Below are 22,571 nucleotides of genomic sequence, written 5' to 3' on the forward strand. Positions count from 1 at the left end.
TTCACAGAAGACGCATACAGTATGCAGGCCAGGAGGAAACTATTTTTGTTTACATGAGCGAGTGTGATATTTAGAATGAAAACAAATCCACAGGGTAGAAAACATTGACTAGCTACAGCTGGTAACACAATTACCACAATTTTGCGAGCTGCTCATATTTCCCACATCCTCTAGTTGTACCAAATTAGTTACAGTAGACCTCTAATTACAGTAGATCCACATTACTAACAAACAAAGTCAATAGTTAAGCATTATTGATATCAAGGTATTTGGTCAAAAGTATTGTGATATTTGAGTTTACATTCATGTCTGGTGAGTGAGTATACTTTGGAAATTGTTGTTAATTTAATTCATAGGCTGAGCTTACCGGTGGGAGGTCTGTGTCCTGTTTAGAGCATTACATTGACAGTATGGCACTACACAGACTTTGCTGAAGATCAACAAGTTCAAGTAGATTTATGACGCCCGTCTGTTTAGTTGAATTTCCACTAGTGACCTTTGCCCCATGTGCAAGTGATTCTCAGAACCACTCAGAATGGAGCGCATCGGCCGCCTGCGTGTCGCACCGTTGTCCAGCAGTGTAACTCCTGCGTGCTTCCTGAAGGGTTTCGTTCCTGTGGATCCACGTCATCCAGTCCTGTCGTGTGCCGTTTCTGTTGACATAGTCTGACGGGATTGGCTTCAATCGATCAAAATCAAAGTTAACAAAATTCAATTGAAAAACATTCCATTCACAACTTTGAGGTAAAGCTTGTGGTTCCTCCTCTGTTCGTCTTGGTCATCTTGGCCCTTTCGTTTTAGCATTGGTTAGTGATGGTAGAGTCGCCGGGAAATGGACCACGTTCAATTGTTCTGAACGCTTGATATTTGTGTCAGTTAGTCCAGTCGTGGCCTGGCACGACAGGGAGAGAGAGAGAGAGTGTGTGTGTGTGTGTGTGTGTGAGAGAGAGGCAGAGAAAGGGACAGAGAATTGGGTTAGGAGGCGGGCTGTCCGGGGCAGTGGGGGGTATTGAGCGCTTTCTCAGCTGCTGCCACTGCGAGCCACCCCCTAAAAATAGCACCAGCTTCGATGACAGTGAGTCAGATAAAGTTAGGCACTCCATTCACAGACCGTAGGTCTGCTAAAGATAGAGGGGCAGGCAGAGCTCTGTGATGGATCACTCGGCTTAGCAGATATCCTGACATAAACCCCACTAGAGAAGACCACCCCACCTGCTGGGCCGCTGAATCCCTGCGTCATGGTGTGTACTGTATGTGACCTCATTGGCAACAACACAGTGTCGCTTAAGTTGATGTGTGTCATTGAAGAAGCATGAGTACCGTATGGATTTCTGGTGTTCATGTGTCTGTTTTGAAAGATGTCAGAGCTCATCGTGTGGCGGATTTTCATTTGCCTATACAACTTTTTTCCAGTTCCAGAAAGCCCCTCAAACAAACGACAAACTTTGCAGTGTCACTATGTAGCAGTGGCTCATAGCCTCAGCCTGATGGCCTCAAAAGTCTAATATCTCCCCCGGTCCATAGGGATATGCCTTTGGTCTAGTGGTTAAGATATTGGACTTTCACGCGGGAGACCCGAGTTCGAAATCCAGGCGTTTAACACAACTTACAGACAAGTTACAACTAGACTAGACTTTGGAGACAAGAACACACTACACAGTGAAATGGAGTCGAGAATGGAGTCGTTGTGACACATGTGTCACGTCTCGTGTGAATGAATGGACCCCTGTACGTCATTTGTTGTGATAAGGCCAGTATGGACCACTCACTGCAGTAACGTATGGGACACGGATAAGGAAGTGACAGTGAGTGTGTTGTGCACTGATGAGGTTCATTATGATCTGGCAAGTAGAGTCCTCAACACCAGGCCACCGTTATGCCTTATTTCTACTTGGTTGTGCATCATGTTTCGCACGAAAATACCTGATCTACAAGCTCACAGCGCGTTGCAGCGCAACATATTTTTTTGTGCATGACACCCGGCTATCGAGTAATAGTATAACTCGGGGTGGATGTTTATATATATCAGTTGGTCATATATATTACCTGCCACCATGTGGACCTCCTGTTCTGTGTTACCACTTTGGCATGTGCTTAATGCACGTTAATACCTTATGTACACTGGGTGCATTCGGATGCACACCCTGCCCGGGAGCGCACTCACGTATTGGTTTGTATTGCACGGTGCGCTATTATACAAACGCACCTACTGCTTACTGGTCTTATGCTATATGTATACTGTATATGTAGATATCTTGATCTTTTATGTCATGTTCTCTTTGACATTTTGTCCCTCTCCCTGCCTCCTTTTGATCTTCTTCTCCCTTTCTGAAAGAAAGAAATGACGGAGCTTATGCGAAAACTAATTTCAGCCATTTCTTTACACGTCTAAACTGTCCTGACACTTGTTCAGTGTCACATGGTACTTGGTGCGGTGGGGAAACGGCCACCCTTTATCACAGGTCTGGATCCCCTACTGACACGCATGCGTCCACATTCTCAGACGATAACTCGCCAAGCTATCACTGAAGTGGAGTGTTTGGGGCACCCAGAGACGGGTCCAAAACGCAAGCTGTCATCGTCAGCATTTGACCTTTTTTAAAGGAGGTCTCGTATCTCCATTTCCTTTGTTTTATTTGGGTGACAGTTGTTGACTGACATCACTTGACATTCCTTTTCAAACTGGCCTCACACAGGAAAATCACATTGTGTTCCTTTCTTACCAGACTTTGTTGTCCTCAGGGGAAAGGGGTGTGGTTTTCTATAACGCAAGTTTCTCTACTATTCAGGATATCGCCGGTTTTCTTTTGTGCTATATTTATTATTTAACAATGAAAGTCCAAATCCCTCAAGTGTGAGAAATGTATTGACTAGAAATGAAGAGGTTATCTACTTTACATACAGCTATTATTTACAGCTCGAAAGAAAACGATGTACTCGGCTAACATGAAGGTATTGATGTAATGATTTATCAATACCGGTTAGTGCCGTTTGAAGGTCTCAAGCCACAGTGACCACTCCACTCTCAACATCTGTGGAGCTACAGTATGACAACCGTAGTAGGAATCAGATTCATACTGTAGAGCGTAGAGTGATTGGATTTCAGTGTGTGCTCTTCACTAATGGAAGGCAGATAAAAACTCTGCTGTATAGTTGCTGTGTAGATGCTCACCCTAGCCAAACCAACCATGATTATATCAAAGTCTCAACATTATTTACAAAGGAAAAGCAGTAATTTGGAGGGAGCTGGGGTCTATTTTATCAGGCACGTTACAGACTAGTTAATGCTCTAATCTAGAGAGAATTATATGGCAACGTTCATTGTTTTCTTTTGCACGGGAAGCGATTTAACACAATGTTGTAATGTGTGGTTTCTTTGTTTACATTTTTACACTGCATACAAACCACCATTTCCAACAATAAACCATTGTGTTAAGTATAAAATTGGAACTGAATTATGCTGAACTAAATTGAACTGATCTCAATTGAACTGATCAAGGAGATTGCAAGGAGAACCTGGCATCCAACCTGATGACCTTTGTTCATATAGCTACTGCATGGATCAACATCTCGAGCTTCAAGAAGCCTTGTTTTGCCTGAGGGGAGGTAATGAGGTACTGTTGCATTAGCAGCCACAGTCAAACAACACTTGTCAGAATGAGATATAGGGCTCGCCTCTGCCAAGAACAACACAAGTGCCGGCACCCTCACTTCACTTGTGTGGGTGAACGTATCTCTGTGTCTGTGTGCATGTGTGTCTTTGCAACCCGGCCACATAGAAGAGGTTTAGTGGGGTAAACCTGCCTGCCTATAGAGGTGACTGCAAACAATTGTTACCTTCGCCGCCATATCCACCTACCTATTGGTGCCTGATACACAATGGGGTGGGCAACTTTGAAGCTGGAGAGGGCCACTATATAGTTGCACACTCACTCCAGAGGGCCACAGTGCATATACTGTTCTGTTCTGTATCAAATATAGCAGATCTACAAGCTCATGTGTTGAGCTTGTAGATATGCTATTTTTGCTATATTTGATTTGAAATCCTGATTTATTTATTTTATTATTTTCAATACTAACCGCTAACAAACAAGCCCTAATACCACCACTTTTACAGAACATAAATGATACAAACCAACGGACAACTACACAACCTTTTGTTGCTCTCACAAGAATGATGCTGGCAAAAGGATTCAAGATAGAGGGTTTATTTGTCACTCACTGATACAGGTACAGTGAAATGATCGTGATGGCACTGGCAGAATGGCAGCAGGCCCGGACCTCTCCCAGTGGTCTGCCGCCTATTGGCCTGCCTGCCAGTCAAAAATAAATAAATAAATAATGATCGTATAACTTGAGCGGCCCCCTACAGTTGCGGCCCACCGGGAATATGCCTGGTACGTCCTATGGCCAGTGCACTGGTGAGGTGAGACCAGCTATGTATGGTTTAGAGACTGTCGCACTGAGGAAAAGACAAGCAAAGCTGGAGGTATAGCAGAGACTAAAATGTTGAGGTTCTCTCTGGGAGTAACAAGGATGGATATGATCAGGATCGAGTACATCAGAGGGACAGTGCATGTCAGACAGCGCATGTCAGATGTTTTAGAGATAAAGCCAGAGAAGCCAGACTGAAGACACCTGAACGCGTACAGAGGGATAGTAGTGAGTATATCGGTAGAAGGATGTTGAGGTTGGAACTGCCAGGCAGGAGGCCTATAGAGGAAGACCAAAGAGAAGATTTATGGATGTAGTGAAAGAGGACATGAAGTTAGTTGGCGTGAGAGAAGAGAAGGCAGAGGACAGGGTTCTGTATTGTTTATACCGTTTCATCCGTACTGCGGTGCTGCAATGATGACAGAATTTCCTTCTGTATTAGTAATGGTCTATCGCATGCTGTCCTGTCATATCCTATCCTGAATCCTAGTACCTAGTAGGGTAGGATTCACACTAATGTCCATGTGCTACTGCGTGTTCCCTTGTCCTGAAAAGACAAAAATCTATTCTTCACTTCTTAACACGTCTTTCTCTGCTCTCTTCAGGATTAGAAGAAGAATATAATCTGGTTACTGTAACTTTGGCCCATATACTTCACACTGGTGGTCACTTGTGTTGAATGAGGGCTATACTTTTGTGCTCATTGTTAGTGATATATGATATATCATTTGCGAGATTATTAAATAATTTGCTGTAGGGCGAATGTTCCATTTGCCGGCATACAACTAAGGAGTCTTTTGTGTGTCTCTGAAACTGAAACGCTGCCAAAGTTGGGCTGAAGGGTTGACTCCAGTGATGTCACTGGGTGGGAACGCGATGCGACACGTGACCACGAGCTTGTCAAAGTGGTTAAAGTTGTATAGTTAAAGTAAAGGCAATACATCAGTTTACAGTACAATTAGTAGTCTGTCTGAATTTGCGATGCAATGTTCTCAACCCCCGTTGGTATACAGCGTGTGTTCAACTTTGGGTCTGCTTGTGTGAACATCTCTCTTTGTCTTGTCAATCAAAATGTTTTCCCACTTAACGCCAGGTTTGATCTCCTTGATGGTGGCGGTGCTATCCCTGACAGGTGTTTTTGTCTCACACAGTCGCACAGCGCATAAGTGGCACCTCAGAAATTGCCCTTCCTGAGTCCTTGACAGCTATATGGTAACAAAGACGACGGCTGGAATGTCGGAGCTCTACGGAGGGCCTGTAGTGCAACACAGCCGAGGGCAGGATATCGGAGCAGTGTGGTGAAATCACCGTGGAAAACGACCCTTTTTTCTTTCTTTTTACATGTACAGGCAGGATTGACATTAGAACTGAGCACGAGGGAGGGGGGAGTTCAGAGAGACACTCTGCATCCACAGGGAGAGTTGTGTCAAAGGGAGGATTCTTCTGTTCAATTGTAATGGTTCGCCTCCTTTAAAGGAGCTCATGGGCATGTTCTGACAGACCCTATTAAAAGGCACTGATATTTAGGCCTACTTAGCTTGGCTCACTGCGCTGTGAAAAACAAAGATGGATTAGATTCAGCAAACTGTTTTGGAAATGAAAGCAAGTTATGACTTTCTGCATGCCCTGCATCTATTCTATTGTGTGTATGTAGTGATGTACTGTATGTGACCATGTGCCCCGGCCCTCCGGACAAACGGCCGTGATGACTTTGACAAGCTCACAGTGCATGATGCAGCGACTTAATGTCTTCAAATAGATATACTTGGAAAATGTTAGCTTACCGGTACTCAAATGACAGATATATAAATTTGATACTGTATGCCGGTTATGTCATGGGAGCTGGGGATTTGTCTTGCTGCTGCTGCGTGCGCATGTGTGTGATCTGTCATTCTCCAGCCTTTCTCTCTGTATGGAATGCAGTATTTGGGCCAGACCTCAGACAGGTGCTATATGCTACTATAAGCCAACAAGTCTGAACAGGGATATAGTCAAATACATGTGATGCTATATGCCCTCTGCAATATTGCACATTTCTGTGTATCACAATGACTGCCATATGCCTGCCATGACTTAAATGTAAAGCCTCTGTCACATGAAGTGTTAAACCTTTAGAGACTCTGGGCTAAAATTGTTCAAATTGCTGATCTACAAGCTCACAACATGTAGATGTAGATCGGCTATAGTTGAACTATTTTAAATTTTCAAAATAGTAAAAAATGGCAAATAAGTTAAGATGGAGCCCTTGAGAGAGAGAGAGAGAGAGAGAGAGAGAGAGAGAGAGAGATAGAGAGAACACGTGTGTGTGTGTGTGTGTGTGTGTGTGTGTGTGTGCGTGTGCGCCCATGTGTGCGCGCGCGCCCATGCGTGTGAGCGCGTGTGTGTTGTGATTCTCTGCACTTTGCCCCGCCCCGAGGCACACAATCCCACGGCTTTTAAATCTCGATCGCAAAGGCTTGTCAGAAATTTTAACTCAAATGCCCCGGAAAGTATAGACCTATAGGCCTGCCTACTGCGCGCTAATATCGTCTTCTAGTAACAATCAATCACTTGGAATAAGATTGACAGTAATTTTTACAACCCTTTAATTAGGACCCTGGGGGGGTATATAAGTCGTCGCCTCACAAAGTTCAAGTTCATTCAATATTGTATATCTTTGCCCCAAGCAGCACTCCGCGCAAGTTTAGCCTACTGTAGAATTATTGGAGCGCTTGGACTCAATTGCGCCTCATTGCTGCAGCCTTGAGTGAGTTCACATACAGTACAGTAGTACAGTACTACAGGCAGCACTGGCAGGTACACGAGAGGTCAGGATCTATTCTATACTGTCTGCAAGCAGCCCGACGGACGCGCGGAGGAGGACGACAACTTCTCAGTCGTTCATATGAAAGGATTTCGGCTCTTTATTGCAGCATGCATCAACGCTACAGGTGGTGGTCGTTAATCGGATCGCAGACCCTCGTTTTCCTCCTCTTCGTTGTCACACCGATAAATGCACAGCAACCAGGTATAAATGCATGTATCTTCACACGTGTGTGTTTTAAAACACAAACTGTGCTACAGTTATATCATTTTCCATAGGCTTTTTTGTGTAGCCTATTGTGCATGTGTAGGCCTACTAGCTGCAAAGGATAAATTGCGCATGCAGGACTAATTAGGGCAAATAGCCTATTGCTGTGCAATGTTTTGAGAAAGGAAAAGAAACATCTTGTCATCTGCAACTTGCTTGTATTAATTACATGATTTTAAACGACAGTGTTGCACGTGTTCACTCAACGGAAATAGACTTGAGAGATCAGGTTGAATACATGATTGTTGATTTATTGATTTGACGATTATGATGATGATGATAGGAAAGCGCCTGATATTGATATCTCAGCGGCGCTTGGTTTTTGAGGGATGAGGTGGTTTGTAGCCGCCCTAATGCCTGGACTTGTCTTTTGGAATTGGAAAAAATGAATTACTTTCTCAATTACTTTCTTCTCTTTGAAGTTGATGTTCTGTTTCATCATCTGGCCAGGTGCACTGGGACCTAATTAAATTGGATATGGATGAGTAGTATATTGACCTTCTCCATCTGAAGTATTTCGCAACAATGATTGACATTCTTGAATTGGATATAACCTAAACCTCTTCTAAAGTTTTACTGACAATTCCATGCAGGAGCCAGCCTTAATGCACTGACAGACATGAGTGCCAATTTGTGCATGTGTACAGTACAGTATGTGTGCATGCTGAATGGGCTTGTGAGTGCAAGTTGATGTGATTGTGTGTTTGGTATGTATGGGGGTGAGAGGTGTGTGTGTGTGTGTGTGTGTGTGTGTGTGTGTGTGTGTGTGTGTGTGTGTGTGTGTGTGTGTGAGAGAGAGCGCGTTTGCCTACAGGGTTGTGATTTGCGGTGAGTTCAGATTTTCCCTTCTTCGGGGCTTGTCATTCCCTCCAAAGGGAAACAGACTGCTCTCTTCATCTCCTCGCCTGACTTCATCTGCCTTTTGTTTCCTGTTCCTGTTGAAGCAGCTTGGACCCCGTCACCCCGGTCTGTTTTTTAATTTACACCCTGAGTGCTAAACTAATAGCAGATTATAGCACCCTGACCCATCCCTGAATCCTTCACTGTATTATAGATGCATTTACTGTATAGTTGCAATTTGCAAACATCTGCACCATGCATACAGATAGATACTCTGGACATGCAGGCATGTGCAGTCATGCACATACACACCAGTGGACACTGGACAGACATATGCAGTGCACTTTCAGATACAGCAAAAGGAGGAAGAAGTCTGCACACAGTTTTAAAAGCTCCCCAAAAGCGTTTATTACCACCAGAGCAGAAAACGGATATACAACGTTTCGGCCTCTGTGGCCTTCGTCAGGTATACTGAATAGCAGCGCATAAGACAGACAGGTACAGTATATATAAAGGTAGCAAAGTGGGCAGATACACATCAACACTAAGTAAGCACACCCGGGGACATAGCCCCAAGTTAGGGTTGAACTTGGCAATGCGACAGTCAAAACAAATGAAGAAGCCAATAGTATCCTTATGTGGCCACCAGGGGAAGAAAAATACAAGCATCAAGAACCCGTATATGCACAACCCGACCAAAGTGTAGAAACAGCTCTCTGAGCTATACAGAGAGTAGCCTGCACATGCACTGTCAGTTCTATGTAATAACAAAGGACAACACCAATAATAGATTAGAACTATTTACAGGAATGGTTTGATATCAAACTCTTCGTTAAGCCCATGGGGCCAAAGTGTTCAAATGATGAATATGGAACATTTCTCGTTGCAGCAGGCAGCGCTCCTGATTTCTCCTTCTTTTGCAGTTTATTTCTTTTGTTCAAGCACCCGTTACATGTACTGTACTGTACTGGGATGTGTGTGCACCTCCTGACCACACCCTCAGAAACAGACATGCAACACACAGAGTGTCCACAGAGAGGATGGTTGTTTACAGCCACCCAGAAGATTATTAAACTGTGTGGGTGCGGGCATGGACATGATTTACGGGGATCCACCATAATCAGTCTTTGTTACTGTGGACATTATGTCAAAACCAGTCACGACAGAGGAGGGTCGATGGATGACCTTTTTCCTTTCAAACCAAAGTGCCTCTGGGCTGCCTCGGGCTTGGGAAAAAAATGTTTCATTTCAGTAGATTCTTTTGGTATTGGTGTGGCTTGAACATGAGGTCCTACTCTCTGGAGAATGCAACTTATCTCTACTCGCATATGAGTTTCTCTGACCGTGTTGCCCTACATTACAAGGAACAGATGTTTTATTTCCCTTGACAAACAAAAGAAAAGTCCCCCTTCTCCACCTGTTTGTCTGGGAACAGAGATGCTGCATCCTGTGCGTTTACAATTTACCATGTTGGCATTTAGCAGATGCTCTTAATTCAGAACGACTTGCAGTAAGCAAGAACAACAACAAGGTAATACATCAAATGCATAGAAATAGTCATCTAGGATCATAAGTAAACCAATATCCTATCATCAGAAGTATGTTGGACCACAACATACTGTACATGCTGCTGTCTGCAAAGCTTTACAGCCAGTAAAATACAATATCCAACTTGGAGACCTACAGTAAGATTAGGGATGCAACGAATATTCGGTCACTGAAACTATAGGTCGAATAGTGGCAAAAGAAATGCATATTATATAAATGCAATTTTTTTATAATAGAATTATATTGGGTTTCGGCCAAGAATGTCCCATTCGGTGCATCCCTACCTACTGTAGGACGAAAAGTGGGATAAGGGAATTATGTCCTGGGGGAGGGGAAATTTATTTTACTACTTCACCCAGCACATGGCTGCTCAGATGGCTTAAACCAGTGATTCCCAAACATTTTAGCAAAAAAGAAATACCCAAAAGAGAGATGTTTGTCCCGGACCCAAACAAGTGTATTAGATTTGTCCATTTTTATGTTTGAAATTCTATTGATTTTTTAAAATTGTTCTTAATTGATAAACTGTTTCTTTGTTCAAACCTTTAAAAAAACAAAAATCACACACGTGTGAACTGAGTGGTGCAATTCCCCCCCCCCCCCCCCCCCTCTCTCTCTCTCTCTCTCTCATTACACAGCACTACCCCTCCCTCTGTTTCTGCCGCCCCCTACTGGTATAAATCAGTAACATACTCAGGCTCATGTGCACAGGTACACACACACAGGTAGGTACATGGACATTGCTGATTGTAGGAGTGGTTGCACCACTCAAAAAAAAATCTTTTAAAACTCTCACACACACACACACACACACACACACACACACACACACACACACACACTTGCAGACACCACAAGGAGGCGCTGTTAAGTGTCTTACTCAAAGATGCAGCTCTACCTGGTACCCACCTAATGGGCTACAGCTGCCCATAAGTACTAATAATACAAGATTGATGTAATATCAATTCCATTCCCCACCAACCTACGTCACGTGTTTGGCCAAACAAAAGCTGCTGTTTGCAGCTGTTTCCGTAGTGATGCACATAACCCTTTCACCTACAGCATACATCGGAAATGAAGCAGCAGATGTAATGGGGAATCTTATGGTATAATTACACTAGCGGATCAAATATGGTGTATAAATAATATGGGTTATTTCCTAACTGCACAGCTGGTTCAAACCTGTATGAACACGAGTCACTCATGTCTCTACCATCACAGTTGTTCTCATTGCATTTTATTATAGCTATATTTGCCCGTTGACATTTTGATGTGTTGTGGGTTTTAGGCATCTTAATTGCGACGAATGTTAACGGCGTCTGTCGTCTGCTTGGCTTCGGGGAAATTACTGTACTGCACTGTTTGTAAGCCACCCGTAACGACGACAGACAAGTCATCTTATGTGGATGTGATTTAGATGCAGACAGTTTAAAAGCAAACAGTTTAAAAGCAAACAGTTGTTTTGTTTCTTTTATGAAATACTGTTAACACACTGCACATGTACTGCAGTTCAACAAGATGAGTCGTAGCACATCCTGGAGTTATCAGGAGTACGTTTTCATGATAATCCACTGTATTATTAATTCTTTGAAATGATTGATGTGGTGAATAATTTGTCAATTAAAACGGACATGAAACATACAAATGATAAGCACACATTTAATGCACCTAAAGGCAATGAAGGCAGTTGCTTTTCAAGGCAGATGTACTGTAGGTTCCTCCTCTGTTGCTCATTATGGTGTAAAAGGGTACTTATGAGCAGGAATCCAGCCCTTTGGGCATGGCTGGCAAACACGTCTGGCTCGGTTCTGTTTTAGCATGCCGGGCTCATTAGCATTTAGCTTCTCTCTTTGCTGTTTAAGGTCCAGAGTATTTGAGCATAGAAATGACGGTCATATCTATCTATATTCTGAACGAGTTTGTATAGATGGTAGATTTACACATACCGGCATGAGACCGATGGCAGATAAGTATGGTGGTGACGGAAAGTTGAAAATAACTTTGAATTGGGACTTTAAGAATAATCTCCAGAGCTTCAAATCAGTACTGTTTGTAGTTTGAAATATCAGATGGAAACAACAAAAGTATATTCAGCTTGAAAGATTTTGAAATGAGTGAAATTACACTTTTTTCTTCCTTCTCCCCACTAACATTTTTAATCTGCTCTGAGGAAGGCTGAGGCCAAAATGCGTTGGCGTTCTCAATGCATCTGAGCCAGTCTTGCATCCTTCATTTCGTATAGTGCCGCTTTTTCCACTTCCGTGGTATTTGAACTTAGTTGTATAATGTATAGCTGAGCACCCACTGAATAAACAAAAAGGCATCCAGAGGAAGTGCACCCGCTTGTTTGTTTGTTTCTTACCAGTATACAGTATGTCTATCTAAATACCTGGAACCAACATGCATAGACTGCAAGCCAAGGTGGAGGTCATTCCACAGCTTGGGAGTCTATAGGACACTTGGAGTGTCTACTTCCCACTAGTTTAACTCTCTCAGACAAAGTCGAGGTACTCCTTCTTATCTGTAGATTCTGTACGCAGCTTTGAGGACGGTTCTTAGTAAGGTTAACTCCATATTCTGATTTTCATTTGTAGGCCTAAAACTGCTGTAATCCTCTTGTCTGCACCGTTTTACCTGTCCTACCTTGACAAATCCTGTTTTTAGTTAATGAGTTATTGGCAGAAGTGCCTCTTACTAATGGCAAAAAGACAAAATGTAGAATCTTTGGATACAAACAAATACTTTAAATCAAATTCCAATCCAAAATCGGAAGTAGTGGTGCCTTTCTGTAATTTTGTCCAATATTATGAAGCAATTTCGTGAGTACACAGGAAGTATAAAGACGTGGGTACAAGTTGATTTTGAGAGGTGAGAGGATGTTTTGGCTCGCTCTTTCAGCCACTATTATCAGATCTCCAGTCTCAAATAGCCATTGAATAATTAATCTCCGACAGTGGGGAATGTAATGTTTCCCCAGCTGCTGACAAAGATGGCTTTGAAGTGGTTTGGGTAACTGTTGCTACACTGAGATGAGGGTAGTGATACCACGTGTTGTGAATATCCTCCCCATTCAGCTCTTTTTTTGACTACACTTATTATTTTAGATATTTTGACGATGCCCACATCTCACAATGAATGAGCAGACAGGGGTCCATTTGAGCAAGGAGACACATGGCTGTTTTGGGACAAAACCTGTGGCCGTCCAGTGGCAATGGTCCTACAGTGGGTGCTTACTACGAGTTAACCACTTAAGCAATATTATACTTTGTCGTACAATGTCAAAGTATATGATTTGCGAGTTGCGACTATCATAGATCTAGTTCAATGTGGTCTCTATGGCATGTTAAGTTTGTGACGTCCACCCATGTATTTAATGATCAGATAATATGATGTTTTGATCGACCATGAATCTTGAACCATGATCTCTTGTTTTAAGCACTTTAAACCACTTACAAACTCATAGATATAGGTAATTTCCTCTTCCAGGCCTGCCACCATCACTTGATACTGTATATCACGTACACACACACACACACACACACACACACACACACACACACACACACACACACACACACACAGCCAGCGGTGCTTTTACTGGGAAACTGTCCATTAGAATTCCCAAGCCGTAGCGTTGCCTTACAAATAAATCTTTCTCTGTTGCTTCTCAAACTTTGTATGTTTTTAGCTTTTCTTTGGCTGAACCATCCTCAACCCAAAGCAGAGATTCCATCTCATTCTTCCCAAATTTTTCGGGGGCATGTTTGTGCGGCACCATACAATGGGCTTGGGAGATAATGTGAGAGCGACATTATGGAGGAAGTTTGTGCTAAATCATTTCCACCATGGTGGGCCAAACGGGGCACCATGCCTGTATCAGCCACAAGAGCTGGCCAGCTGCCAAGAATTAGGGCGGTCATGGAACCACTTAAGACCATCACCACGACACTGAGGAATGACATAAGAGTTGGATGAAGGGATTACATTGTGCCTGTGAGGACAGCTCGTCTTTTTATTGACTAGCAGATTTACCGACCAGCGATTCCACCATTGAACTCGTGGTTGATGTTTAGGCCTGGCCAGCATAGAGTTGTTATGGCAGTCTAGAGTTGTGGTTGTTGTTGTTTACGCCACAGAGTTGTGGCTGATGGTTATTCCGACTACCAGTTGACTGTAGTGAGTGGTATTGTGTAGGGGGAGCAACTATGCAAAATACATAATTTATACGTGGGAGACAGACAATACAATATTGTACTATCTCACTATTATTACTGTTGTCCCTTTACGCTCATTCACACTCATTTAATTTGACTTGACTATAGGACATCAAGATCTTCTCTGACATTCAGTATACAGTACTGTGTTTATTTTTAAGACCGACTGTTGTGCAAAAGTATGCTGATATCAGACCGAAGAGAAGCAGTCTACTCAGTGGGCAGAGCCTATGCAACACGGCACATCTTTCCTTTGTCCATTGATAATCACAGATACAAAGTCAAATTCTCAGTGTCAATGTATCGCATTCGGAGCTCAGAGAGTTCTGGACTCGAACCCGTGACACGCTCTCAGGCATGTGCCTATGTGGTATGCGCCTGGACCGATAGGCCAGCGGGCGCCCCGCGGTTTGCCTTTTATCTACCCCAGATGGTACAGGGCCCTGTCTTGCTGGGATTGCGAGGGATTCTTCTTGCGTTCATGCATCATTGTGTACAGTAACCAGGCTCCTCTGTCCTGGAATGTAACCCTAGCAGTGAGCCTGACAGACAGGGTTTACAGCCAGCCTCTTCCACTTGACTTGAATGTCACATCCCACTGGAAGCAGCCTCCAGCCGAATGCATTCGTCACTGACAGGTGAGAGGCGGAGAGCCCGAGACAAAGAAAGACGAGTGGGGAGGGCGTGCAACAGAAACAGGAGAATGACTATACTTTATTCTGTTAAAATATTATTATGTCAGTTGGCATGATAATAGAAGATAATCATTAGACTATTGTGAGCTTTAAATGAGAGTAACAACTAAATAAATACATGTTTCTTCCTACATGTCCTCATGAATACAGTCCACTACTTCTGGTCCTCTGACCTCCCAAATTCAAACCGAAACACAGTGCCAGTTCTTACACTGTGATTTAATTGAACAGACCTGGTAAGCGCATATCTATAATGCCATATTTGATATTACTTTGTCATATGATGTTTTTTTCCCACAAATTTCCAGTTTGAACTTCTCTCAATATGTTCGGCTATAATGACATGCCACCATGGAGGCCACAATAACTTGCCTGACCTGGCAGACACCTCTAGTTAAGAAGTGTAATTAGTTTGTTTATTTTTTCTGCTGGCGGTATTCATGTGCATGCGTGGCACGCAGCTTTTCACATAATCTTCCATTGCAGCTGCATTTCGCACAAACAAATTGCCTCCATAACAAAGAATGGGTTGTCTGTCTGGCTTTATCCAGACCCTCCTGTCTTATTTAATGCTACTTGGGATGAAACCAAGCTAATCCGTCTGACACCCTCTCGTATGAAAATGCCCCGGCAGCGCCGCTGTCCTTGCCAAAACATAAAACAACCACTTCAAAATACCACAGGGTACGAGAATGACGACCAGAGAGAGGGTGAAGAGGCAAACAGAGTGGCGCTGCTGGTGATTTAATTTCTCAGACAAATCTGCCAAGATGTCACGCAGGGCGGCATTATTTTATTCCTCACTCTGTAGAGGAGAGATGGGACATGACTGATATTCTGGCACGGTCCACAGACACCGGCGTCCATAGAGGAACGTTGTGTGGTCTTATAGACTTTGGGGCACGACACGACTGCATGGTAAACATGGACAGTATGAAACCAATTTAGAAGCGCTGTTTCATTTCTTTAAAGGCTTCAAGTCTGTCTATACAGTACTGTCTGTCTGTCAGTGCATTCCCTCATTTCTGTCACCTCAAGCCACTTTCATACTTAATAATATAAAGAGAAGCTGATAATTAAGGAGTTTGTGTGGGTCACTGGGTCTATGTATTTGCCTCAAAGTGGATTTCTTCTCCTTTTACCACCTTACATTGCATTACATACTGCAAACAGCAGATGGCGGCATTTCATCATCTTTCATTGGGGTGCATACTTAGACTAGTCATTGGTTAGACATGGGTTAGGTTTAGGTGTTCTGCCCCGTGGGAGGTTAGGTTTAGGGTGAGGGTTTGAGATAGGTTGTGCTTGAAGCCAAGAATATGAAACAATAACATAGTTATTAGCCACTTTTATGGGAAACATAAAAGTGAAGTGGAGGACTAGACCCTCAGCTCCAGTGCTAGGTTCCTAAATATATTGTGTTTTATTATAAGCTACTAGCTGCTATTTAGACAGGTGACACCAGGTGTCCTGCAGTAGCTGAATACAAGTGGACTAGCCAGTCACTGCCTCCATAGTGCTTTCTTGTGGCAAGTGTCAGTATTGCAGGCATCATCTTCAGTTACAGACACTAGATGGACCGACACCGAGTGTGAACATGGACAATAAATACAGTTCTGGAATGTAGCTTCATTAGGAATGTGTCTGCAGTGCTGTAGGGTTAAGGCTATAGGTTGCAGGGTTCGGGGATATGGAAGGAATTGAAGTCATTGTCCCCAAGAGAGAGAGACAGAGAGAGAGAGAGAGAGAGAGAGAGAGAGAGAGTGTGTGTGTGTGTGTTTTCATGCAGCTGTGCTAGATTAACAGTGCAGGGTCCTGGGTCTAAATCGCTACTTTAACCTGAACTAATCGTTGCGGCAACAAGACACTCCCGGAACTGTGGGACTACTGGGGGTCTCCTCTCTCCCAATAATCTCTCTCTCTCTCTCTCTCTCTCTCTCCCCCCATGCTCTCTAAATCCCTGTCATCTCTGAATACCATCAGTCAGTCTATCTTTCTCTCCTCTCTCCGTCTGTCTTTATGTTTGTGTTTGCGACATTTGCCTGCAGGTTTGTTTACGGTGTGTGTGTGTGTGTGTGTGTGTGTGTGTGTGTGTGTGTGTGTGTGTGTGTGTGTGTGTGTGTGTGTGTGTGTGTGTGTGTGTGTGTGTGTGTGTGTGTGTGTGTGTGTGTGTGTGTGTGTGTGTGTGTGTGTGTGTGTGTGTGTGTGTGTGTGTGTGTGTGCGACTGTGCGCGTGCAACTGCATGGAAGTTCATAATGTTATGTTTGTATCGGTACAACATTGGTTTAAATGCACTAATGCTCTAATGTCTTCGTTCAGACTTGTCACCAGCAGATAATAAGTGATTATAATACTACTATCACACCCATTTGAACAAGAGCCACTGTATCCTACCTGCAATACCACGTTAAAACCCTGCAGCAGTGGCTCAGGGGTATAGTGGCCGGTAGAGCAGCCAGATGGCAGCCGTGAGTTCCCCAGTTCGATCCCGGGCTCCCGCAGAGTTAGTGTGGAAGTGTCCTTGAGCAAGACTCTGAACCCCTGATTGCTCACGACGTGCAGATTGGTGCCTTGCATGGTTTCCCCCGCCATCGATGTATGAATGTAATGCACAATCTATGTAAAGCACCTCGGATAAAAAGCGATATATAAATGCACTATTTACCCCCTAACCTCATTAAATGTGTTGTCTGGCTGTCTGACAACACACACACACACACACACACACACACACACACACACACACACACACACACACACACACACTTTTTCTCAATCCACTTTCTTGCCCCCTCTCTTAATTCTCTCTTTCTCCCATCCTCTCCCTCACTCCCTCCCTCTACACTGTCTACAGTATCTTTCTTTCTCTCCTCTCCCAACTTCCCTCTCTCTCTGGGTGCGTGTGTACATGCACGTCTCTCCCGTGTGTGTGTGTGTACAGTATATGCTCATTTGTGTAGTCGTGTGAGGTAAAAGGGCAAACGTGGGAGAATTATTTGATGAAATATGATCCTTCCTCCCATCCATCTGTCCCTGGACTTCATGGACCATTGGTAGCGGTCATTAATAATCGGAGAGTCATGTCTCATTGCGACTCCCTGAGGCGTCATGCTGCGGCTCACACGCTCAGGCCCACGGCCATGAACCCAAACACACACGCGTGTGCAAAAACACACACTGTAAACATAGGCACGCATGCCTTGCCGGCCTGTATGCGCAGATGTGCATGTGTGCCTTGCCGTGTATATGCACATTATTATGCCGGATTCATACTTGATCGCGCACACTGAAAACAGCAGATCTACAAGCTCACCGCGTGTCGTGCTGCGACAGGTTGCGAGCTTGCAGATCTGCTGTTTCCGCGTTGCGCGACACCGGCTCGCGACGAGCACAAATCCGGCTGTTCACTCGAATCACACGCGCATCGTTTGGAATGCGCCCATAGGTGTTGCGCGGTAGGTAAATACCAGGTGGCTCTGTAACTCACATCCATTGACGCACTGAACCGTCCTCCCCCACCTGGGTCTGTTGACATGCCCTGCTCCTGCCCCCCCCCCCCCATAGGAGCGAAATTAATTGAATCCCTTGTTTGAGCCGAATCTGGTTTGCACGTGGTTTGTTGAACTCCCTTTGGTGTTGTGAGTGTGGACTTCGTTGACATTAAGGAAGTATTTAGACGGGTACATGGGCATAACACAATATAGCTGTGTTATAAGTAAATGTCCAGTATTCAAAATGTACTTGAGTAAGTAAAGTAAAAAAGTATAGTCATCAAAATATAGTTAAAGGATGATGTTTAGAGCTTAATACAACTTTAATACGCCCTTTGCGAGTAATGAACTGATGTTTACATGGGCAGATGACGGCCTGGAGTGAAGCAATCTGAGAACCCATCGTCAAAGAATTACGGAAAAACATCGTCCTCTTTTCCTTGAATTGTGTGAGTCAACAGTCTGTCTTGATAGACTAGGAGTCAAAGAGGCGACACTCCCATTAAGTCCCATAGTAAAAGTGCCTCCGCCATATTGTAGTGATGACGTAACTTCCGGTTGCTTTAAAAAACATGAAAAAGTCATGCTGTACAAAACAAGAACTTGTTTTAATCCTATTCTACTCTCATATGTATTTATTTAATGGCTCAAAGCAGAACTTAGTAACATATTCATTCAGAATGTAAGGGTGCATGTGTGCGCGTGCATGAGCAACCGTGCGTGTTTACGTGCGTGTTTGAGGCGTTACATAGACAAAGCGTTGCTGCCATATTGGAGTGATGCCGGCAGCACTACCGCAGTCCGCTGCGCTATCTAGTGGTGATTCCAGATATTTGAGGACTGTCGTCTCTTTACATAGAATCTCTTTGTAGGAGTGAAGCTATGAATTGGAAGATGCACTTCCAGTTCACCGAGCGAGTTCACGGCTCTCTAGAGAGTCTTCTTTCCGTGCATTATGCTGGCACTGGCTCCTGAGTGAAGCCATCTGGTGTCGGCATGTATTTACCAAAAGTAAAAGTACTTTTACCCGTTTCAGATAATACTGGTATTGATTGGAAGTACATTTGCCTTTCAATTAAAGTACTGGAAATGTAAATACTCCAGTACAGTAAAAAAGAAAATCCTCAAATTTGTACTTTGTAATTAAGTGATATTGTTTGGTTTAAACAAAATGTTTTTTGTTAAAAGGTTAAAGGTTAAATCACTATATTCTGATAGTAATCATTGCATTAGAGTGTTTGTTCAGTAACAGTGGTCTCCCTGTCTCTCCATCTCTTTAACACAATCACAATCAGCGCTGGGATTTCTTTCAAAATAACAGCTCGGGGTGCCGTGCAGATATGGCCGCTTTTACTCTGTAAAAGGATAAAAAACGTGAGAAATGTTTACCTCGCTATCATTACAATAAAGTCGCGTAATAATCCATCGTTCATATTTTGAACGAGAGAAGTCAAAAATGAAGAGATTAGTATATCCATCTGGTCAAAACCTCGGAGAGCTCCTTAGATTAGGAGATACGAGGCATTCTTTCTGAGCCGTATACAGGGACGTGTGCAAAGAGCAAGGAGTATTGTGCAGAAGGAGAGGCCAACTCCAAAAAAAAAGAGTTAAAGAAAATCTGAATATTTTTCTCTCGTTTGATATCAATGAAAATGCGCTACATCCTAGCAATCCGTCGGTTGGATTAGTTATGACGTTTCCACACGTCATACGGTCTAAATGGGTTAATAAACGGACAATACATTTGTCTTTTCATTTCTTTGTGTCATCACTTACAATTCCACTTGTTTAATCTGTATCCTGACTGCGTTCTATATCGTGATTGAATAAAATTGGTATCCAGACCTGAAAGTACATTTTCTTTTTAATAAAAAGCTGGAGAGACATGGAGACTACCGTTACTGAACAATAGAGCTTTTAAACACTTATTTCAACCAAAGAAAATCACTTACCCGATACCTTTAAGTACAATACTTGTGCATGCACTTGATTACTTTCCATCACTGCAGTGTTGCTTTTGACAGGAAATTTAGATTTTAGTTTTAGTCATAGTCTTTTGAATAGTTTTTCATTAAGTTTTAGTCACATTTTAGTCACCTGGAATGTTTTTGTCGACCACATAAGATTTTAGTAGACTAAATCTACAGTTGATTTAGTCGACTAAAATGTATTTTGGCACGCTCCGACACGTTATAAGCTTGTAGATCTGCCATTTTCAGCATGCAACCAAGTGTGAAATGACTTATTCCGGATCGCTTGTCCACTAGTCCCTTCCTAACATTTTAGCTTAGTTTTCATTTAGTTTCCATTTAGTCTTCGTCAGTGAAAAAGGGTATAGTCGACGACCATGTTTTGTCATAGTATTAGTCGACGAAATAAACACTGCCCCCCCGTCCAGGTCAGTGTCATCTCGCTGTGATGAAATGCATTGGAAGCATCGCAGAGAGGTACAGGGGGGGTTAGGGGGGACTCAGACCGTATGGAATGCACCACGGAGAGGTTAGTCATCTATATTCATATAGTACACTGACGTTTGTTTGAAATACAGCAGGCTCCTTCTCGCTCTGAATGCATACTTTGAATACCTGTTTTTGAGACAAAAACCTGAAGTTCGTACTGTGGGTTTCATTTAGTAAAATTATATTTTTGTTGAAAGGACCACTGCATACTAAAGAAGTAGTTCTGAATTACGTGATATCACGATGTTTATGTGTGAGTATACAGTGTTGATCATTATGGCTTTTTTTCCCAAATGAGGTACAAAATTCCTGCCACATGCAGTTTTTCTTAAAATGTCGCCCCACTTATAACCACTTAACCTCCCTCTAAACTAGACTATGTAAACTGGAAGTGAGTTGGCTAACTTGGCTCTGTACTTGGACGACACGTTACGAGCTCTTCGACTATTTTAGAATATCCATATATTTTCGAATATGAATGCTGGGGTTCAAGTGGATAACATTTCATAACAAATCTATGAATGAATATTTCATTATGCGTGTGAGCAGCGTCGCACATCTCTTAGTTGTATGTATCCTCTATGACTGTGCATGCTGGCAGTGCAAGTGGCAAAGTGTTTTATTGTATTTAAAACCCCATTAGTAAATACACAACGTTTCGTCCGTGAACGGCCTTCATCAGATGATCAGCAAAGCCTGTGTGCCTGTGACTACTTTCTTCACTATACGTATCTACCTTAGTCCAGCACCAGCCAGGAACTGGATGTGTGCAAGCCACCTGCTTTTTTAAACAAGTGGCAAACCACTTGAATACTGTACACACTGTATACACATGTGTATACACTATGTAAATATACTGTATATATCGTGTATACGATGTGTGTGTGTATATATATATATACTGTATATAATATAATTACAAAGTTACATAACCTCTTCTTTCTCAAGTTGCCAACATCACAGATGTCATTGCCTTGATAGATTCGATCACAACAGCCAATTTGTCCTTTTGAACAGGTTTTGATTCAGTGCCATTGGGCAGGGCATTGCATGGTCCCTCACCCTCCCAGCCATTCTAATTGGCAGAAGAGATAAACCTAAAACCACTCGCACCTGAACGTATAGCAGTTATTTTCTAAATTAATACTAAAGTTGAAAACAAAAAGGAGCATGGGAAAACAAATGACTAGTATGTGATCAAATATTGTTAACAGAGTTGAAAAGTTGTATAGCCTACTCCAGATAATCTTGCGAACTGCCGGACCAATCCGTGCCAAATCTCTTGTGTACTGTACACTGCCAGTAGGCCTGCAGGCTTATGCAAACGCTAAAATGTCATTTAGATAGCATGTTATGTACTAGACAGATGTCATGTCATTGTACAGTTTCAATGTAAAGATTATTATATAAAAAATTCACACACGTGTGAACTGAGTGGTGCAATTCCCCCCCCCCCCCCCTCTCTCTCTCTCTCTCTCTCTCTCTCTCTCTCTCTCATTACACAGCACTACCCCTCCCTCTGTTTCTGCCGCCCCCTACTGGTATAAATCAGTAACATACTCAGGCTCATGTGCACAGGTACACACACAGGTAGGTACATGGACATTGCTGATTGTAGGAGTGGTTGCACCACTCAAAAAAAGAAATGGGCGGGATATTCTACTGTTAGATGATAGGTTCTATGGTTTAGCTTTGATCCTAGACCAGTAAGACGCCTGAGGTCGCGTGTACGCAGCCGCCTGGGTGACAGCAGACTGCTGGGCGAGCGCTGATGCTTTGGCATGGGGGGGTAAGATCTTAATTTTCCAGCCTGTTCGGG

General features: G+C 43.2%; 2 protein-coding genes across 3 annotated transcripts in view; one reads left to right on the forward strand and one right to left on the reverse strand.

Moving 5' to 3' along the window:
* The window catches only part of obsl1a (obscurin like cytoskeletal adaptor 1a), a 29,010-nt gene extending 28,078 nt beyond the window's left edge, over window positions 1-932 (reverse strand). For both annotated transcript variants that reach the window (XM_080758867.1, XM_080758866.1), the window contains exon 1: window positions 368-932. The gene's annotated coding sequence lies outside the window, so the exon portion shown is untranslated. The remainder of the gene's footprint in view (window positions 1-367) is intronic.
* A 5,977-nt stretch (window positions 933-6,909) lies between these two features.
* The window catches only part of col18a1b (collagen type XVIII alpha 1 chain b), a 65,702-nt gene continuing 50,040 nt past the window's right edge, over window positions 6,910-22,571 (forward strand). The window contains exon 1 of the mRNA XM_080758025.1: window positions 6,910-7,441. Coding sequence (XP_080614151.1) covers window positions 7,348-7,441 — 94 coding nt within the window. The 5' untranslated portion in view covers window positions 6,910-7,347. The remainder of the gene's footprint in view (window positions 7,442-22,571) is intronic.

The sequence above is a fragment of the Protomyctophum bolini genome (genome assembly GCF_963924005.1).
Source record: "Protomyctophum bolini genome assembly, chromosome: 24".
NCBI classification, from domain to species: domain Eukaryota; kingdom Metazoa; phylum Chordata; class Actinopteri; order Myctophiformes; family Myctophidae; genus Protomyctophum; species Protomyctophum bolini.